The sequence below is a fragment of the Hyla sarda genome, chromosome 4 (genome assembly GCF_029499605.1).
Source record: "Hyla sarda isolate aHylSar1 chromosome 4, aHylSar1.hap1, whole genome shotgun sequence".
NCBI lineage: Eukaryota > Metazoa > Chordata > Amphibia > Anura > Hylidae > Hyla > Hyla sarda.
Window position 1 is genome coordinate 94,077,398 of NC_079192.1, and position 20,704 is coordinate 94,098,101.

The 20,704-nt window shown below is 42.2% G+C and overlaps 1 protein-coding gene across 1 annotated transcript in view; it reads right to left on the reverse strand.

The window, feature by feature from the left end:
• Window positions 1-569: 569 nt before the first annotated feature.
• SPG11 (SPG11 vesicle trafficking associated, spatacsin) overlaps window positions 570-20,704 on the reverse strand; it is a 54,872-nt gene continuing 34,737 nt past the window's right edge. Inside the window, exons 26-42 of the mRNA XM_056571574.1 lie at window positions 20,407-20,563; window positions 20,087-20,323; window positions 17,864-18,061; window positions 17,633-17,740; window positions 17,299-17,464; window positions 15,161-15,375; window positions 12,185-12,917; window positions 11,549-11,682; window positions 10,934-11,132; window positions 10,691-10,828; window positions 9,953-10,086; window positions 9,765-9,872; window positions 8,740-8,908; window positions 7,693-7,781; window positions 4,955-5,110; window positions 2,462-2,613; window positions 570-1,495 (exon numbers count right to left, since the gene is read on the reverse strand). Coding sequence (XP_056427549.1) covers window positions 1,315-1,495; window positions 2,462-2,613; window positions 4,955-5,110; window positions 7,693-7,781; window positions 8,740-8,908; window positions 9,765-9,872; window positions 9,953-10,086; window positions 10,691-10,828; window positions 10,934-11,132; window positions 11,549-11,682; window positions 12,185-12,917; window positions 15,161-15,375; window positions 17,299-17,464; window positions 17,633-17,740; window positions 17,864-18,061; window positions 20,087-20,323; window positions 20,407-20,563 — 3,274 coding nt within the window. The 3' untranslated portion in view covers window positions 570-1,314. The remainder of the gene's footprint in view (window positions 1,496-2,461; window positions 2,614-4,954; window positions 5,111-7,692; window positions 7,782-8,739; window positions 8,909-9,764; window positions 9,873-9,952; window positions 10,087-10,690; window positions 10,829-10,933; window positions 11,133-11,548; window positions 11,683-12,184; window positions 12,918-15,160; window positions 15,376-17,298; window positions 17,465-17,632; window positions 17,741-17,863; window positions 18,062-20,086; window positions 20,324-20,406; window positions 20,564-20,704) is intronic.

Here is a 20,704-nt window from a genome sequence, read left to right on the forward strand (position 1 = left end):
AAATTTTACCACTAAGTTAAAGTAGAATATGTCACGAAAAAACAATCTCGGAATCAGAATGATAACTAAAAGCATTCCAGAGTTATTAATGTTTAAAGTGACAGTGGTCAGAATTGCAAAAAACGCTCCGGTCCTTAAGGTATAAAATGGCCTGGTCCTTAAGGGGTTAAGGCCCGTAAGAATGCTTCACATGTCAGAAATCAGAAATTCCACATAGAGATGCAGAATTCTGGCCAAATGATCAGGACGCAGAATTCCGCATCTTTCTGCATTAAAGCAGAATTTCTGGAGAATTCATGCAGAAATTCAGCATGAATTCTCAGTGTAGGGAAAATGTGGTTTTCCTTCACTGCTTTGGTTAAAAATGGGCTTCCGCATCAGAATTCCACAAAAATTTATGACAGGACCTTTCTTTTTGCGGAATGCAGAATTTTTGTAGCTGAAAAACCGATTCAGAAATTCTGCAGTGTGAATGAAATTTGATAAATCTCCCCCAATGATCCTGAAGGTATAAATAAGCCACAAAGCAAACATGCGCAAAAAAGAAAAATGATAAATTCAGTCAGAAATAGAACAAATATGACATTTTATTGAGCTGAGATATGAAGCTCAGCCCAGACCTTATTTACAGAAGCAAGTATTGGCTGCAGCAGCAGCTGACTGACACACAACCCACACGATGGTCTATAGTACAAATTGCACTTAAAGTCAGAATATAGTTTTGGTTCTAGAATAGTTTACATAGTCGACCAGAAAGGGTCGTAAGGGCTTATTCCACATTAGGTATCTGTCTATTGAAATTTTGTTCCACTTTGGCAATAAATTATAGAGGGGATGACACAGATGAATCTGTTCCTGTAATCCAGCCCTTAGTGCAAAATCAGCATAAGGCCAAATTCACGTGGGAGTAATACAGGCGTATTTCTGTGAACAAGGTACAATCGCAAATCCTGGCCCGACCGTGGTTCTCATTACACTAACAGCATTACAAGGGCCTATGATGCTGTTAGTTCTGGTGATCAGATCAGCAGTCAATATGCAAGTGTAATGCCGGAACAGAAGTACACCCGTATTTAGCGTGTGTGAAATTGGCCTAAAGTGACATACAGTGCTGCAGTCTAATGAGAGTGCAGATGATTCTATAATATAGTCTAATACAAAACCTTTTAAGCCTCCAGAAAATACTACACGTAATTGTTCCTTATACAGACACTTGGAGCAGCTGTAGCTCCCGAGTCTGGTAGAAAGTAACAGACATAGAAAAATGCTGCTTATTCAGCACAATTGTCGGGTGCAGCATTCTGTTCGGGTCTCTTATCGAGAGAGCATATCTGTCAGGCAGCACCGCGTCTGCGAGTCTCTCATCAGGACATCTGTGATGTCATAGAACTTGTTCTCGATAGCCAGTTTATACCGTGTGTTAATGTCCTCGCAATAACTGATCACTCTCTTAAGGTTCTGTAGTCCTGTGGCTCCAGGCGAGTTTAGTTTACATCTGAAAATAGACAAGATATGATTTAGATTACAGAAAGTTTACATACAAAATGCCAGGACCCACAACTAGTTACCTGGGGCCTAGTGGCATCACCCTGCCTGCACCAGTTTTATGCTGCCTGCAGTTTGACACATTCCCTTTAAAGGGGTACTCCGGTGAAAACCTTTTTTCTTTTAAATCAAGCGGTGGCAGAAAGTTAAACAGATTTGTAAATTACTTCTATTAAAAAATCTTAATCCTTCCAGTACTTATTAGCTGCTGAATACTACAGAGAAAATTCCTTTCTTTTTGGAACACTGATGACATCACGAGCACAGTGCTCTCTGCTGACATCTCTGTCCATTGTAGCAACCATGCATAGCAGATGTATGCTAAGGGCAGCATGGTGGCTCAGTGGTTAGCACTGCTGCCTTGCAGTGCTGGGCACTTGGGTTCAAATCCCACTAAGGACAACAATAAATAAAGCGTTATTATTATAATAACGTCAGCAGAGAGAATTGTGCTCGTGATGTCATCAGAGAGCATTCCAAAAAGAAAAGAATTTCCTCTGTAGTATTCAGCAGCTAATAAGTACAGGAAGGATTAAGATTTAATAGAAGTAATTTACAAATATGTTTAACTTTCTGCTACCAGTTGATTTAAAAGAAAAAAGGTTTTCACCGGAGTACCCCTTTAACCCAGTGTTTCCCAAAAAGGGTGCCTCGTGCTTTTGCAAAACTACAACTCTCGGCATGCCCAGACAGCCTAAGGCTGTCCGGGCATGCTGGGAGTTGTAGTTTTGCAACAGCTGGAGCCACCCTGGTTGGGAAACACTGCTTTAACCCCTTAAGGACAATGGACATAAACGTACGTCCTGATGCATGGGACTGAACACACCAGGACGTACATTTGGACAACTTCATTCTTTCATAAAGTACCTAAAGCAACCACACCCCATTTGCCTTACATCTTAAAGTGCTGTCTTACTTGTTAGACAACTGCTCGAACACTCCACTGCTAAGAAGCTGGCGCTGCTTGAACTCCTCTAGGTACTGAAAATCTCCTCCAACAATCACTTTGCTATACAGGATGTCTGGCCAGTCTGGCTGCAGATCATATGCTTCAGTAACTATAACAGCCTAAGAAAAAGATGGTAACATTAAGACAAAGGCTAAATAAACATATAAAGGGTGGTTGTATTCACATAAAAAGTATAATAATATTCCCTAAGGACCCAAAGTTTTACCTAGCTTATATTATCTTTCTCACTATGGAAAGTAAGAGCATATGGTTAAAATATGCTATCCCTCCTTCATTGGGGGAGGGTGGCTGGTGGAACCCCCATTTACTATCCAGCAGCAGGATATGTTTAAAATTCACAGGATATCGTGTAGCCAGAGACTTTACCCGAGATGAAATGATCAGGACACATGTCAGGAATTCCCATAGACTTGCATCTCGTGGTATGTCTTAGAGATTGCCCGGGAGTTTTAAACATATCCTGCTGCCGGACATTATGACAGGTACATTTTAAAGGGGTTTTTGCATAATGATAACTTATCACCTAGTCACAAGCAGGGGAGAACTAAGCGTGTCGCATGGATGTCAGGGCTCGGGCCATGTGACACAAAGAAAGGGGCCCTGCTGCAGTCTCTGTCACCCGTCTGCACCATTCCACTCCCCACTGTGGGTCACAGAACTTCTCCCTGCACTTTCACAGACCTCTCTCCCACATGTTCACTATGGCCTCAGATCCCTTCCTCTATAGTTGGAACAGAAAAGGAGTAGTAGTGGCAGGGAAGAAAGAAGAGAGCTGTCTGAGAAGACGACCTGCAGGATAACAGGCTGCTTAGAATGTGTGTGTATGTGTGTTTAGTACTGTGGACGTATCTGTATAAAGTGTGTATATGTATGTAATGTGTACAATGTTGTGTTGTGTGTATATGATGTATGCAATATGCCCATGTGTATAATCCAAGCACATAATGAAGCAGGTGGTTTTAAAGGCCCCCCTTGAGCACCTGTTGACTGCATAGGCATCCTCAGAACACCTATACTCTTAAAGGAGTACTCTAGCGCTGACTATTAATCCTCCATTGTGCCTGGGCAGAAAAAAATTATATAAACTTTCACTCACCTTCCTGTGTTCCCCCTGATCTCTGCTACAGCTGATCGGTCCTTCAGTCCCGTCTTCTTCCTGTGCACGGATCCTGGCCCTCAGCCTATCACCGGCCACAGCGATGTCCTGTCTCGGCCAGTTATAGGCTGAGCCCAGTGTGACTATCCGTGCACAGGAAGAAGGAAGATTGGACTGGAGGACCAATCAGCAGGAAGGTGAGTGAAAGTTAATTTTCCTTTTTTTTTTTTTTCAGCCCAGGCACAATGGAGGATCAACAGTCGGCGCTATAGTACTCTTTTAAATACTTTGGGACATGTGGGTAAGCAGCAATTTTAACTGTAAGCATGTTCTAAAAAGTGCTGCTTGTTTTCTGGTTCTGCAGCCAATACCTACCATTGTGTATTGTTTGTATTCAGTAGTATTGGAAACATTTTTGTTGTGGCTCTCCGGATATGAAACCACAAAAAAAAGAAGGCTCCTCTGAGTACAAACAGGGAAATGTGTTCCTAGAACAAAATCTCCAACAATAGATACTTAGTTTTAAGGGGGATGTGGTACACATAATATATACATAGGACCAGCATCTATTAAAAACAGAAACATGACTCCTCCCTGAATCAAGGGGGAATCCTCATCTCCTACAATGGTTGCTCGAATTGGTGAAGTGGTACATAAAATGAATACACAGGACCAGCACCTATTAAAACAGAGACAAGTCCTCCCAGACAAGGAGGAAAACACTACAAACCTGCCTATTTTCATATAAAAAAAATTTGTGTATTGTGCTCCATAAGAATTTTACAAATTTTGTCTTCACACTTAAAACACATGTCCGAAACCAGAACTTATAGGTGGGAACACCCAATTTTTAAAATGTGAACAAAAAAATTAATAAATGGATCATTCATAAACAGTAGGATTTGTTTGAGCATGATGATAATACATGAGTCATTGTAACACGCAAAAAATAATGTGCCATTACCACCAAATAGTTGTCCGTCAACCATTAGCAAACCCCATTAATATTCTCGGACTAGACTCTGGCATATTTAATAAGACAGTAGTAATCCACGATTTGGGGGTGCCCCTCTATATAATCTCTCTGATATTACCCCCATGACTAAAGTAAGAAATAATAGAAACACATTCCTTATCAAAGTGTCTGGTTTTGTATATGGTTTTGCTTGAAACTAATGCTATATGCTTTACTACTACGTAACAGAAAGCCTTGGCCACTTTGTAGTATTCTACTATACCCATCTCTGCCAATGCTGCTGTGCAGCCACAAGAAAAAACATAAAAAACACAAGACTAAAGATAAACTGAAACTTGTAAAACACTTCTAGGAACTGAGGTCACACCTGATAAAATCTTGGAAGGGCTAATATGGGCTCACTTAAGTTCTCTCTTTCCAAGTTTATAAGCTTTGTTTGGTGGCCATTATTCAACAGATGAAGTTGTAGGGTCAGAAGACGGGTGAGACGGGCACATCGTAGTGACTGGCGAACACATGAATCCTGTACGGAGACAAGGAAAATCAGAAAATGACAGTAATAAGTGAGAGTTTTTGGTCTACTGCATTCTAAGCAAGTATTTCTGCACACACTGAAGTGAAGGAAGACGATCCTAACTTCAACATAAGATTGTTGTCATTCAATCATTTAAGTGGTATTCCAGTAAAAAACATTGTTTTTCATATCAACTGGCTTCAGAAAGTTAAACAGATTTGTAAATTACTTCTATAAAAAAAAAAATCTTAATCCTTCCAGTACTTATCAGCTGCTAAAGTGGAGTTGGTCTTTTCTGTCTGACCACAGAGCTCTCTGCTGACACCTCGTGTCAGGAACTGTCCAGAGCAGGAGAGGTTTGCTATGGGGATGTTGCTCCTCCTCTGGGCAGTTCCTAAGACAGACAGAGGTGTCAGCAGAGAGCACTGTTGTCAGACCGAAAAGAACAACTCAACTTCAGCAGCTGATAAATACTGGAAGGATTAAGATTTTTTAATAGAAGTAATTTACAAATCTGTTTAACTTTCTGGAGCCAGTTGATATGAAAAAAAAAGTATCTGAGTGGTAATATATTGGTGAAGGTACAACTCCTGGCACTTTCACCGATCATCTTTTTGACAGGCTTGTGCAAGCAATGAAGCTTCTTCCATGTTTATTTCTGCTTGTTCCTGCACTGCCATACTAGAGAGGTGGAGCAAGGTACTGCGGGTCATCATCTTGACTTAAAGGGGTACTCCACTGGCCAGCGTTCAAAAGTAAATGTTCCAAACGCTGTTTTTGCGCTGCGGGGGTCGGCCACGCCCTGGGCGTGGCCGACCCACGCAGTGCAAAAACAGCGTTCGGAACATTTAGTTCCGAACGCTGCCCAGTGGAGTACCCCTTTAAATGGGACAACACTACAGTACCTTGTAGTGCTTTTACTATCAACCTAAATTAAAGCATATAAAATACAAGGATATTATATCAAATACTATAAAGTATTACCATAGTGGCACCTGTATATTGTATTGGCTCTGTAATGTGAACTCTAAACTGACATATAAATTAAGTTTGGTATATATGATGTTTACTATCAGTACAGCAATGCAAGAATGAGCAAAAGTAAACACTGAACATTATGCAACATTAGGGCCGAGTCCCCTTATACAGCTGACTGGAGGGGGTACCAGGATTCAGACCTCCTCCTCCTGAAGATAGGGCTGGAGAACCCCTTTAAGTCAGCCATCACTCTCTCTCCTTTACACTTTATAGTAGCTCACCTTTTCATGACTTTTTTCATGCTGTTTCAGTCCAGACCCTCTCTTCCTATTCTGTTTATCTCCATTCAGTTATAGGACTTCTTCACCAATTAAAGGGGTATTCCAGGCAAAAACTTTTTTTTATATATCAACTGGCTCCGGAAGGTTAAACAGATTTGTAAATTATACAATGAAAAAGAGGTAGCGTGCACTCACCGCGGGTAAACAGCTGCAGGCCCGAGGTCCGGGATCACCACGACATAGACGGAGACGATAAGGGGCGCTCAGATTTGTAAATTACTTCTATTAAAAAATCTTAATCCTTCCAATAGTTATTAGCTTCTGAAGTTGAGTTGCTGTTTTCTGTCTAACTGCTTTCTGATGACTCACGTCCCGGGAGCTGTGCAGCTCCTATGGGGATATTCTCCCATCATGCAAGGGATATTCTCCCATCATGCACAGCTCCCGTGACGTGACATCATCATTGAGCAGTTAGACAGAAAACTTCAGAAGCTAATAACTATTGGAAGGATTAAGATTTTTTAATAGAAGTAATTTACAAATCTGTTTAACTTTCCGGAGCCAGTTGATATATAAAAAAAAGTTTTTGCCTGGAATACCCCTTTAAGATGCTGACCCCTACTTTTACCAATCTGTGTGTCACACCTAATTTCTTCACCCCACCCCCACATCATCATACAAGAGTGTACCGGTGTGAAGGAAGAACAAACAAAGTCCATGACCACAATCATAACAGGCAAATAGAAGAAGAAAAGGCTGGGGTAAGGTATAGGATATTCTATAGTTAAAGGGGCACTCCGGTGGAAAACAATTTATTTTAAATCAACTGGTGCCAGGAAGTTAAACAGATTTGTAAATTACTTCTATTAAAAAATCTTAATCCTTCCAGTACTTATCAGCTGCTGTATGCTCCACAGGAAGTTTTTTTCTTTTTTAATTTCTTTTCTGTCTGACCACAGTGCTCTCTGCTGACACCTCTGTCCGTGTCAGGAACTGTCCAGAGCAGGAGCAAATTCCCATAGAAAACCTATACTGCTCTGGACAGTTCCTGAAACGGACAGTGGTGTCAGCAGAGAGCACTGTGGACAGACAAAAAAGAAATTCAAAAAGAAAATAACTTTTTCCTGTAGTAAACAGCAGCTTTTTTAATAGACGTAATTTACAAATTTGTTTAACTTTCTGCCACCAGTTGATTTAAAATACATTTTTTCCACTGGAGTACCCCTTTAAGGGGCTGAGGAAAGTTAATGCACATTATATATGAATAAATTATATCAGAATACATTTTCTGCGATGCGAGAAGCCATTTACATCAGTATGTAATCTGATTACCTTAGAGTAACTCTCAGCAGCATCTATAAGAAGAGTGAGGGCCTTCATAATAGAGGATCTCAGCTCCCCCAGGTCAGACATCCAATATTCTGCAGGAGATAGCACATAACACATATTCTTCAATGGTTATATGTATGTGAGCATTTCAGAAGAGAATATACACTTATCATTACTCAGCAATAGCCCCAACCCAGATCTGTTTATATCAAACAAAGCATATACTGTATTTTTCGCAAAAACTGGGGGGGGAAAAGTCTGTGCGTCTTATACGGCGAATACACCCCTATCGCGGCGGTCCCTGCAGCCATCAACGGCTGGGACCCGCGGCTAATACAGGACATAACCGATCGCGGTGATGCCCTGTATTAACCCTTCAGACACGGCGATCAAAGCTGACTGCCGCATCTGAAGCGAAAGTGACACTAACCCGGCTGTTCAGTCGGGCTGTTTGGGACCTCCGCGATTTCACCGCGGCGGTCCCGAACAGCCCGACTGAATAGCCGGGTTAGTGTTTACAGGACACCGGGAGGGACCTTACCTGCCTCCTCGGTGTCTTCTCCGTTCAGGGATCCCCTGTATGGCCGGCGCTCTCCTTCCTCGTCATCACGTCGTTGCGTATGTGCGTCGGCGTGCGTAACGACGTGATGACGGTGACGGAGAGCGAGGATACCCGGCCGGCAGCAGAGACGTTCCGGCGCGACGGGGACACGGTGACAGCGATGGAGCGACATCCAGGGCAGCGGTGACGAGTGCGGAGCGGCGGGGACACGTGAGTATTACCTCCTATGCAGTGGTCTTCAATCTGCGGACCTCCAGATGTGGCAAAACTACAACTTCCCGCATGCCCGGACAGCCAACGGCTGTCCGGGCATGCTGGGAGTTGTAGTTTTGCAACATATGGAGGTCCGCAGGTTGAAGACCACTATTGGGTTCAAAATCTTTATTTTTTTTTATTTTGCACCTATAAATTGGGTGTGTCTTATACGCCGGTGTGTCCTATAGGGCGAAAAATACGGTATATGGTATATAAAATCTTAGACCACTTACCCCAGGGCCTGGACTGGATTAATCGGAGCTGGATCTTTGCTGCATGCTCATGGTTGTGGCCAATATCCCGATGTAGACTGAAACAGAGTGCAGTCATGTTGTGCTTCTCGCTGTCACCTGGGTGACAGCGCTTAATATATTCCAAGAGTGCAGTCTGCAATCCACCTTTCTAAACACGGGGTATATAAAAGTAAGCTATTATCAGAAAATGTACCATTCTTTAGCCCTTTAAGGTATGCACACTAATTTTATTCTCGCATTTTTGTTTTTATCTTATCACATATTAAGAGCAATAACCCCTTTTAGGGTAGGTTTATATGGGCATATTTCCTGCTGATTTTCTGCAGAATATTTGCTGCAAAAGTTCTGCAGCTGCCATATATTTCAATGGGTCCACAGAAAATCCCCAATAGTGTCAGATTTGTCTAGCACAGACGTTAACTTTATTCTTGGGTCAGTACAATAACAGCAGTACCCAACATATATACTGTAGTTATGTTAAACAAAACAAAAAATGAATTGCTGTAAATTTTCTCTTTTTTCTGTGAGGGGCTTATTATTTGTGTATTAAGCATATTGGTAGCATTTTGGTAGATAGAACTTTTTGATCGCTTTTTTATTCAATGTTTTGGGCTGTGAAATGACTATTACAATGCAATTCTGGGTTTGGGAGCTAGCTCCAATGGTAGCCACTGACCACCAAGTGCTGATAACAGCCAGAAGCCATTGGATATGTAACGAGTCCGCTCCTGAGGGTTAAATCAGGTTTTTATTATAAACAGTTTTTTAATGTTTTTTTTTTCTTTTATGTAACATATTCATCTGTAGTTGTCTATGAGATTTCTCTGTCAATTAACTCCCAAATACTGAAGGCCCCCTGCTGCTCTGTCTATACTGACAATGTCCCTCCAATAGGCCGCTCCTAGGGAAGTCTATACCAATAAAGTAATAGCTACAACAGATAACAAAAAACGCACACACACAAATTATTAAGATATTCTTACACCATCTAATGTCATACTCACTGTATCAAGATGTTTCCTCAGCAGAACCTCAAAGTGTTGGTTTTTATGTAAGATATCAAAGACATAAACCATGTCATTATATCGACCAATACCTGACAGGAGTCTAACCTGAAAGGACAAAACATAGACACTTATAAACCAACACAACCAAACAAGGGATACATAGAGCAGAAAAGGAGCCAAAATACCATGAGGCTATATTCCTGGTTGGGAGCCAAATGCATCTCAGTCAGGTGGCGACATGCTTGAAGAACGCGCCGTATCCCTTCTAGGTGGCATGTCAGACTGAAACAATCGTGTGCCGAGATGAGGATCTCAATTACTACAGCAAAAGAAATAAATGTTATAGAAGTCCATTCAACAAGAAAAGTGGAGCCTGGCACTAGTATATAGTGGTAGATAGATGTCACATCGTCTTATAATAAGACTGCGCTAGGAGGTAATGTGCCTGCTGTGGGTGGTGCTCACACAATGCGGTGTAGTCCATAAAGTGCAAATTAGAAGAAGGAAGAAACGGGAGCGACTCACCCGAGAGGTTAACAAGGTATATTCTTTATTCCATAAAGTGCCAGTGCATATGTAGACCACGAGAGGCAGATGTTACAGTGGGGGAGCAGCAGACAGCGGCGGGCCACGGTCCGTATCGTGCTATCAGGATCCTGACGAAGTGCTTTGATAGCACGATACGGACCGTGGCCCACCGCTGTCTGCTGCTCCCCCACTGTAACATCTGCCTCTCGTGGTCTACATATGCACTGGCACTTTATGGAATAAAGAATATACCTTGTTAACCTCTCGGGTGAATCGCTCCCGTTTCTTCCTTCTTCTAATTTGCAAAAAATTTTATAGTATCTCAGCATAAAGCAATAAGACAAAGTGCAGAAATATAGTATGTTAGATAGTATGTTAGAATTCCAGGTACTGACTGCAATGCAGCTCGGCCAGAGGAACAGTCTCCAGATGATCCAGTAAATATAACCCCACCAGAGTTGGATCAGGACACAGCTTTGCAAGTTGAAGAAAGTTGGATCTTTTCTCAGTAACATTATAAACCTCAGACTGGCCTGCAAAAATGTATATATATTATTAATCATGACTGACAAGCTTCCATGTCCCCCCTCCCTTTTTTCATATAGTCTCTAGTAAATCTGCCCGAGTCCATCACCAACCTCCTTCCTTGTTTAATGTCTTCCATATCTTCAGGCTACCTTCAGCTACAATCTGTGCGACAGTTTCAGGGGAAAGGCCATGTGAAGTGATAACTGCCTGTGCCCTGTCACACAGCTTAGGGCGATGGCTGGACAGCAAGGTACGCAGGACATCACTTGGATCTCGGGATGATACTTCTGAGAAGGGACAGCCAAGATCCTAAAATATGGCATCAACAGGCAAATAAATGAGTATGAGTAGCCAATAATGAAGAGACTACACTGTTTTCACACTGTCTGTATAAAGTAAGCACTGGGATAGGTCCCAACGGTTATGTTAAATGGATCTATAGACCCTAATACACAGACATTGCTAGCGCAGTGTATACTAGGCCTAAAGCAAACTTTGGCCTTTTATGCCAGTTTCAGACAAGTGTGATTGTATGATGACCCAACGGTAGGTTTAATGACCCAAACCGAAAGCATCATAAAGATATGATGCTGTAAGTTCAGATCATTAGACACACGATCAGGCCGGGACTTGCACCTACATTTCAGTTGCATAACCGTGTATTACATTAATTTGAAACTGGCCTTACACTTATTTCATAATGTACTTCAAGGCTTTTTACGTACCTGACTAAGCTCATACATACAAAGCAGCTGTCTGCAAAACGTCTTTCCATGAGTACAAGCATCTTTGAGGACCTCCAGATATGTGACAACAGGGTTAGTGGGGGTCTGAGAACATGTGGAATCCACACTGGATGCTGCAAGCAAAAGATTTAAAGTCAATCAAAACAATATGTAGAGTTTTAGCATTAGATCATTTACCATATCTAAGAGTACCCAAACTAAAGATGGTCTCATAACTTGTACTTTTTAAAAGCCTCAATGCTGATGGATGGAAGAAATTTTAATGACCCCAAATCCTCTTTTACCAACTGCTAAATAATGCCCAAGGTTTACAATAATAATGTGTATAATTGCCCCAATATGACTTAATGACTTAGGGACTAAGAAACTGTACCGCCCCGCATGTCCAGCATCTCTGTGCGCCAAACGCGGCAACACTGAAGGGATTGATCAGTATTTTTATCCATTTTTGTGCTCTGTATGTCCAGAGGAAACATAATGGAAACTTTTATACTTCGCCTTCTTAAAATCTATTGATCTGGGCTTAAAAATAGATGAAAAATATTGATCTAAGTGTAAAGGAGTCCTTTAATGAGTGATCTGATGATACTGATCTAGACAATTCTTTTCACTCACAGCTTTGTAATCTCTTCTGACGGTTCCATGTCTTTTCCTGTGCATCCATACCCTCAGTAATGACATTCTGGATATCAGGATGCAGTTGTTGTATTGTCAGTTCCCCAGATGCCAGAGCCCGGCAGCTCAACACAAGCCATACATCACGGTGAGAGAGCTGGAAGTACCTACATACACGGCTGGCTTCATGTACCTTACTGTCATCTAGTAGTCTGTCTATAAGACCACACAGTATACGGGAGTTTACACTTTCCCTTGTAGGTGGATTTACACTATGCAGTGGAGGGAGACTGGAGACGTGTAGAAGCTGAGGAGAGTTGAGTGCGGGCAGACCAGAAAATGAAAACTCTGAGGCAAAACCAGTAAAAGCAGACAGAGAGGATAATAGCCTTGATCCACCAGTTGTATTTAATATTTCCCGCTCAATGCGATACTTCCAGATCTGCTGTTCTAGTTCTTCTAATGTCCTCAGGGAAGAACATTTGTCAAGAGAAAGCCAGTGCCCTGCAAGAGTGAACAATAGCTCTTGTTCTGACAGGGCCTCCATCTGCTCTACTATTAGGGTACTACTTGCAGTGTGCTGGGAAGCCTGAGACTGAAAGAAATTAGATGCAACAGGAGGGGAGAGCTGGTTGGTGCAAAAGGTGACATGACACTTCCTCCAATACTGTGCTCGGCTCTGTGGGCAATCCCATTGCCCAATCTCTTGTAGAAGGCTTTGTTCCTGCAGAACCTACAGGAAAAAAATAATCAAAAATTATATAAGCATTGATCAAGACATTTTAAATAGGCATTCCATACAAATATAACTTTGTACATGTCAAAAGATTAGAAAACAAATGGGGGTTACATGAGCTCAGGCCTACAATTATTCCCAAAAATGAAAGAGGTTGTCCTGAGAATTATTATTTTTATTTGTGATCAGGGAAGGATTAAAATACACTGCTCAAAAAAATAAAGGGAACACTTAAACAACACAATGTAACTCCAAGTCAATCACATTTCTGTGAAATCACACTGTCCACTCAGGAAGAAACACTGATTGACAATCAATTTCACATGCTGGTGTGCAAATGGAACAGACAACAGGTGGAAATTATAGGCAATTAGAAAGACACCCCCCAATAAAGGAGTGGTTCTGCAGGTGGTGATCGGTGACCACAGACCACTTCTCAGTTCCTATGCTTCCCGACTGATGTTTTTGTCACTTTTGAATGTTGGCCGTGCTTTCACTCTAGTGGTAGCATGAGACGGAGTCTACAAACCACACAAGTGGCTCGGTTAGTGCAGCTCATCCAGGATGGCACATCAATGCGAGCTGTGGCAAGAAGGTTTGCTGTTCTGTCAGCGTAGTGTCCAGAGCATGGAGGCGCTACCAGGAGACAGGCCAGTACATCAGGAGACGTGGAGAAGGTCATAGGAGGGCAAAAACCCAGCAGCAGGACAACTACCTCTGTCTTTGTGCAAGGAAGAGCAGGAGGAGCACTGCCAGAGCCCTGCAAAATGACCTCCAGCAGACCACAAATGTGCATGTGTCCACTCAAACGGTCAGAAACAGACTCCATGAGGGCCAGACGTCCACAGGTGGGGGTTGTGCTTACAGCCCAACACAGTGCAGGACGTTTGGCATTTGTCAGAGAACACCAAGATTGGCAAATTCTCCACTGGCGCCTTGTGCTCTTTACGGATGAAAGCAGGTTCACACTGTGCACATGTGACAGACGTGACAGAGTCTGGAGACGCCGTGGAGAACATGCTGCTGCCTGCAACATCCTCCAGCATGACAGGTTAGGCGGTGGGTCAGTAATGGTGTGGGGTGGCATTTCTTTGGGGAGCTGCACAGCCCTCCATGTGCTTGCCAGTGGTAGCCTGACTGCTAATAGGTACCAAGATGAGATCCTCAGACCCCTTGTGAGACCATATGCTGGTGCGGTTGGTCCTGGGTTCTTCCTAATGCAAGACAATGCTGGACCTCATGTGGTTGGAGTGTGTCAGCAGTTCCTGCAAGAGGAAGGCATTGATGCTATAGACTGGCCCACCCATTCCCCAGACCTGAATCCGACTAAGCACATCTGGGACATCATGTCTCGCTCCATCCACCAACGCCACGTTGCACCACAAACTATCCAGGAGTTGGCGGATGCTTTAGTCCAGGTCTGGGAGGACATCCCTCAGGAGACCATCCGTCACCTCAGGTGTTGTAGGGAGGTCATACCAGCACGTGGAGGTCACACACACTACTGATCCTCATTTTGACTTGTTTTAAGGACATTACATCAAAGTTGGATCAGCCTGTAGTGTGGTTTTAATTTTTGATTTTGAGTGTGACTCCATATCCAGACCTCCATGGGTTGATACATTTGGTTTCCATTGATCATTTTTGTGTGATTTTGTTCTCAGCGCATTCAAGTATGTAAAGAAGAAAGTATTTCATACGATTAGTTCATTCAGATCTAGGATGTGTTATTTTAGTGTTCCCTTTATTTTTTTGAGCAGTGTATATATCTTCATCTATTCACATGCCGCTTATTCCCTGGTGATGCAGTTTTTCACTTCTCATCTCTTGACAAGCAAATAATGACCGTTCAGACAATCACCGGGATGAGACAGGTCATCACTGCTACCAATGGTTTGCTGCATAGGCATTTCCTATGCTTTGAGACGAGAATGGGAAGTGCTAAGCAGGAGGGACTGGCACCATAAGAACAGGATGGCAGGAGAAGAGGAATTTTTTGAGAAGCTGATTAAACATAGAAATAGTTTTCTCGACAACCCCTTTAGGGTCTGCAGCAACCAAGCATTTTTGATTATAAAAGATAATGAAGTCAAAATCATAGAAAAATGTAAGAGAAACAACCATCAGCAAGCTAACCACTTCGGAAACAGTCTGTTGGCTAGGTAAGTCATGTAAGAGACAATCACATATGAGAGAATAAAACAGACAAAATTACATTCTGGAATCTCAGAAGCATTTACCTCCTTTATAACCAGGTTGTCGGTGGGCAATTCTGCTAATTCAGCAACCTTATGAGCCAAGGCAAAGTGACGGCCTTCTAGCAGAGTCTGCAGTAGTCTCTGGCATTCTACTTGTAATGCTGCAGGACTACAGTCCTTTAAAAGCTGCCTGCTAATGACAACAGGATGACCTTCTAGGATCTGACAGAGAGTACTAAGTTTGTGCAGATCCAAACCTGCAACAAAAAACAGAAATATTACATCTGGTTAATAATTTGTTTTATTGAACGGAAAACTTGAAGCGATGCAAAAAGTCAATAAAAAGATACAATACAGAGTTATTGTAATGTATCCTCTGGCCAGCTTAGTGGTAATGATGCTAGCCAATCAAAACCTAGGAGTGGTTACACCTAGCATTCTCAGGCCTTCAGCCTGGCTGCTGATTTTACCTTGTTCCAAGTTTGGATCCTGTCTCATCTTGTCTGAGCCTTAGCTCACATGCACTATGTGTTGCCATGACTTTTTTTTCCAGTGTTAGCTTTTAGCTTTATTCTGATATTCTTGTTTCTTGTTATGTATTCTCTGTTGGTGTGTATTCACACCTGCTTCTGTGAGTCTTGAATCTTGACCCCTGTTCAGACCTGTTTGTGCATTTATGAATCTGCTTAGGATCTGTACTCGTGTTTAGATGTGTTTTGAATTTTGAGTTTCCTCAGAGTATAGATCCTGTCTCACACAGTGGTGTGCCCTCTAATTCTATTTGGATTTGGTATTTTGTGTCTCTCCATACTATTGGAGTTTGGTGTTTGCAAGTTATCAGGTTTCTCCTAGTGTTAGATCCGTTTTCTGAGCTTCGCTTTGACCATAACATAGGAGTCCGTTTGATTTGTCTTTATTAAGTTATATAGTGTCTGTCTTCTTTCTAACCTTGTTCATCCCCTGCATCCCTGGATATATCTCACCGTATATAAATCCTAGTTTATCTGTCTTGTTCACATTATCATTTTTGCCGTTTATCTTGTTTTGGTTCTTAGGTTGTATGCTATTTTCCTGATACAATGTTTCCCTGATGTCTGTTTTGTGTTACTTTTTATTTCTGCTGTTATTCTGTATTCTGGTTTCTTGACTATGTGTCCCCGACCTGTACAGTTCTTGTTTATTGTTTTGATTATGATGCCCATGCACCTTCGTTAGTGAAGGGACTGGCACCCAGTTGTGACGATTATGACAGTTTTGCAAGTAGGCAGGGAAAGCGGTTCAGGGTCAGCTTAAGGCTCACTCTTTCCTGCCCTACTTAACACATATCCTTTACAGTTATAAGTACAGACTTTCCTGGTATATAGGATACATAAATACATCATATGAGTGCATATAAAATGGATACCCCAGACAAGGGTTTACAGTAGATTCTGCAAGTAGTCAGTTCTAGAATATACAACATTAACAGTAAAATACCATGAATGGGTGCAACACATTGTCATAAACCTTTGCAGCATTTGCTATTTCTATAGACAATCTGCTCACAAATATAATTGTATTAAAGGGGTATTCCGGTTAAAAACATTTTATCCCCTATTCAAAAGATAGGGGATAAGATGTCTGATCGCTGGGGGCCCCCCCCCCCCCCTCGATCTCCCTGCAGCACCTGCATTCTATGCGGGAGCTGTGTCTCCAGTTTTGGAAACCTCCGGGTTTCCGGGACTGGGGACGTGACGTCACGCCATGCCCCCTCCATTCATGTCTATGGGAGGGGGTGTGATGGCCATGATCTATGGCATCTTGTATAAAAATGACCCATTTTATCTACCTATTGTGTTAAATAACTTTGATGTAATACGTACAAAGTCTACCAGCTTATTGTTTGCCAAGGTGGAAACATGTAGATGTGATTTTAGGGCATCCTTCCAGTTTTCCTCAGTAATAGAGGGAATAAAGGAATTTTTAGTCTGCCTCTATTGGTAACTCCGTAAATGCCAATCCAGAGCTTCCAAAAGATGAGTATACAAAACAGACCCCATAGCACCCAGTTTAAGATTACTGAAGGACACAGAAAGAGAGCCTCTGCATTGACACTTCCCAAATATAAAAATACTGTAAGTACAGAGTCAGAAGCATGTTGTACCAAATATATTATTACACATATAACATATTGTATTTACCTCCACACAAATTCTGGCAGCCACTGTCACAAAGAAGCTGCAAAACCTTCTGCAACTCATAAGGAGTCCGGCTCTGGAGAAGCAGCAGCTGCAGGAGATGAGAAGCCTGGGCCTGCATCCACAAGACAGGGATAGGAGCAGTGGAGGAGCAATCCACAGACTGGAGCTGTAAGATGGCATTTGTTTTACACATTAGTCATCAATGCAACAACACCATATATTATATATGCATATATATATATATATATATATATATATATATATATATATATATATACACACACACACACACACACACACATACATCCACATCTAAAAAAGACAGATTATTTACATTTGTCAAGATGCTCTGGAATTCCACTACTTTATGCTGGGCCTGTGAGTAATTCTTGTAATGCAAACAAAGCTCATACATTTCAAGCAAGATCAGCAACGGGGAGTCCTAGAAGACAGGGTCATAAAAATAAATAAATATCATAATTCTGTAAGGGTCTCTTCACCTTGATCATTACTTGTAATGTTCATCCCCTGCCCACTTCCTATATTACCCAATTACATAAGTTACCTCCATAAATATACTGAATGCATTAAGCAGGGCGCTGCTGTTCGTCCTTGTAAGAAGAATATCCCAAATCTGCACAAGATCTTCCAGGCTCCACTTATGATCAATAGAATCAGACACTTTGTGTGTGATCTCTGTATATGTAGCAGCATCCACAGAAGTCACAATCCAGGCACATAGACAGGAGATGATGTCTGTGTCCTAAACGGCAGAAGGGGGAACAATTCTACGTTAAAGAACTAGACAGGACGACCGATGGAACTTCTTCAGTACAGCAATACCTTCTCTAGTAAGTTTTAGTTTCAGTATTCAGTTATGTTAACCTCTTTTTACATCAAGTGTCAGAGCCAATATCCCCCCTCAGCCTTTGTAGCTAGGGTAATCCAGAGTAGCAAAAAATAAAATAAAAAATTGCTTTATGGCACCAAATATTTCGCCAGGGTTTTATGGCAACATGCCCAGGATCTAGCTCAGTGAAAGGATTAATGTCTGAATCCCAGGTAGCCTAGGGAAGAGAAAAAGTTAACAATGCCATCCCTGATGGTCTAGGTCTACTGTACAACATTCCTGGTGGCCTAGGGCAGTGAACTAGTGGTCTAGCATAGAGAAAAAGGTTCATGTCTAAATCCCAAGAGGTCTAGGGCAGAGAAAGAGTTAATGTCAAAATCCCTAATAGGCTAAGGAAGAGAAGGGGTTGGTTTAAGGCTACATTCACACTGGCGGTTGTCTCCGGCAGTGTGAAGCCCCCTTATTTTAGGATCGAGAATAGCCGGAGAAAAAATAGTGCTTGCATCAACTTTTTCTCCGGCTTTTCTCTCTGAAAATAATGGTGCCCGATGGACCCCATTGACTATAACGGGGTCCATCGGGACCCGTTATTGGCCGTTATGACCAGTTAAAATTACAACCGTCACACTTAAAAAAAAAAAAAAAAGGGGGCGTTTGACAGCCATATTTGACAGGGCATAACAATAGTGTGAAAGGGACCTAAGTTGCCTGAGACAAGGTAAGTGTTAATGCTTTTAACCTGGGATCTAGTGGGTTTCTCAACCCTCCAGTGTTGTTCTGTCTGTAACACTTGGATAAACAGTGATCAACCGGGCTCCTGTTCTTCCCATGCACGGATCATGAGGATGAATGCAGGGAGGTGATAGAGAAGACTATGCAACTGTAACTCTACAGACAGTTATTTTTATCAATGATTCGGCAGATTGGCCGAGCAGATGTTCCCTGAGCAAGAGAAGTTTTCTGACTACACAGCCTACCCCTTTGCACACCATGGTATACACCAGTGTTTCCCAACCAGGGTGCCTCCAGCTGTTGTAAAACTACAATCCCCAGCATGCCAGGACAGCCAAAGGCTGTCTGGGCATGCTGGGAGTTGTAGTTTTGCAACAGCTGGAAGCACCCTGCTTGGGAAACACTGATATACACGTATGTCACAGAATGCCTTGAGTTAAAGGGGTATTTCAGGAAAATTTTTTATTTGACTATGCTACAGGGGCTGTAAAGTTAGTGTAGTTCATAATATAGTGTCTGTACCTGTGTGTGACGGTTTTCTCACAATTTTTCTGTGATTTTCACTCCAATTTTTTAACAGCATACAAAATGACTGTTGTCTCAGATTTTTCCAAGCTTGCAATGCGGCCGAGACCTGACTCACTAGTCAGCTGATGACAGGGAGCCTGTCTGCTTCAATGGGTGGAGAGATCAATCTGCAACTAATGCAACAGCTGTAGGCACCCTGATTGCAAACCACACTAATTTTAATGGATGCAGCTCATTTATGTTTCAATGGGTGGGGTGGCTGATGTGTGGGAGGGAGGAAAATGGAATTGTGGGATTTGCAGTTAAAAAAAGAAAAGTCAAACAGGAAATACTAGTTCACAAAAAGCTAGCCACAGTGTTATGGTAATATCATGGAATAGGCATTTAGCCCCAAGACAAGCGCAGATCCTTCCTAAGCATGTCCATTACTGTCTGGCAGGTATGTACTAAAATCACCTTATGGTGGATAACCCTTTTAAGGCACAGAAGCTGCGATCACTGAGGAAGGCCAGAGGTCAGTGACAGCCAATTTCCCACTGCAAGAGCTGGGTTCAGTTAAACCTCTAATCCCAGCAGTATAACTACTGTAACAAACACATGGCAGGTGTCTGAGAGGAAGGGTCCCTTCTGTTGGCTCCTTTGTTGATTTGCAGTCCCAGTACCATCTGGAGCACTTACCTGGGTAGAGGCAGCCAGTATGCTGAATAGTGGCACTTTCCATCGCATACACTCCATTAGAAGCATCTGTCCTGGTTCTCCCATACTAAGGCATTTTAGCAATACATGGTGGATACTGTCTGAATTTGTGTCACTACCAATTCCTTGTGAGGAACAATCATTGGATACTTTGTCTTGTAATGCTAGGGAGATATGACTACACAAAACTGGATTCAGGTCATCTAAGACATAAGAGACCTAGAGAAAAACAGATGAAAATGAAGATAGAACTAGACAGAATACTGGGAAACATGGAAAAGATTGGCTCTGAGTGAACTGACCTGTTCCGGGCTGTTGGTATGCACCAGCAGCTGCAGCCAGTCCTGTCTTTGTGCGTAGTACTTCAAATAGCTGGTGCTCATAGGAACACTATGGAGGAGGCAGAACTGCAACAATGTGAGCCGCAGACCATGAGGAGGGAGTGGACTGCAGGAAAAACTTTAAAGGAAAAAGGAAATTTATATTGTAATTGTATATGTCTTATTCTCCCTAATTATTATTGGTCTATATAGGTAAAACCCCTGACTTCCATAAAAAGTCCCAAAAGTAAAAGCATTTTACTCTTCAAGCCAATCATAC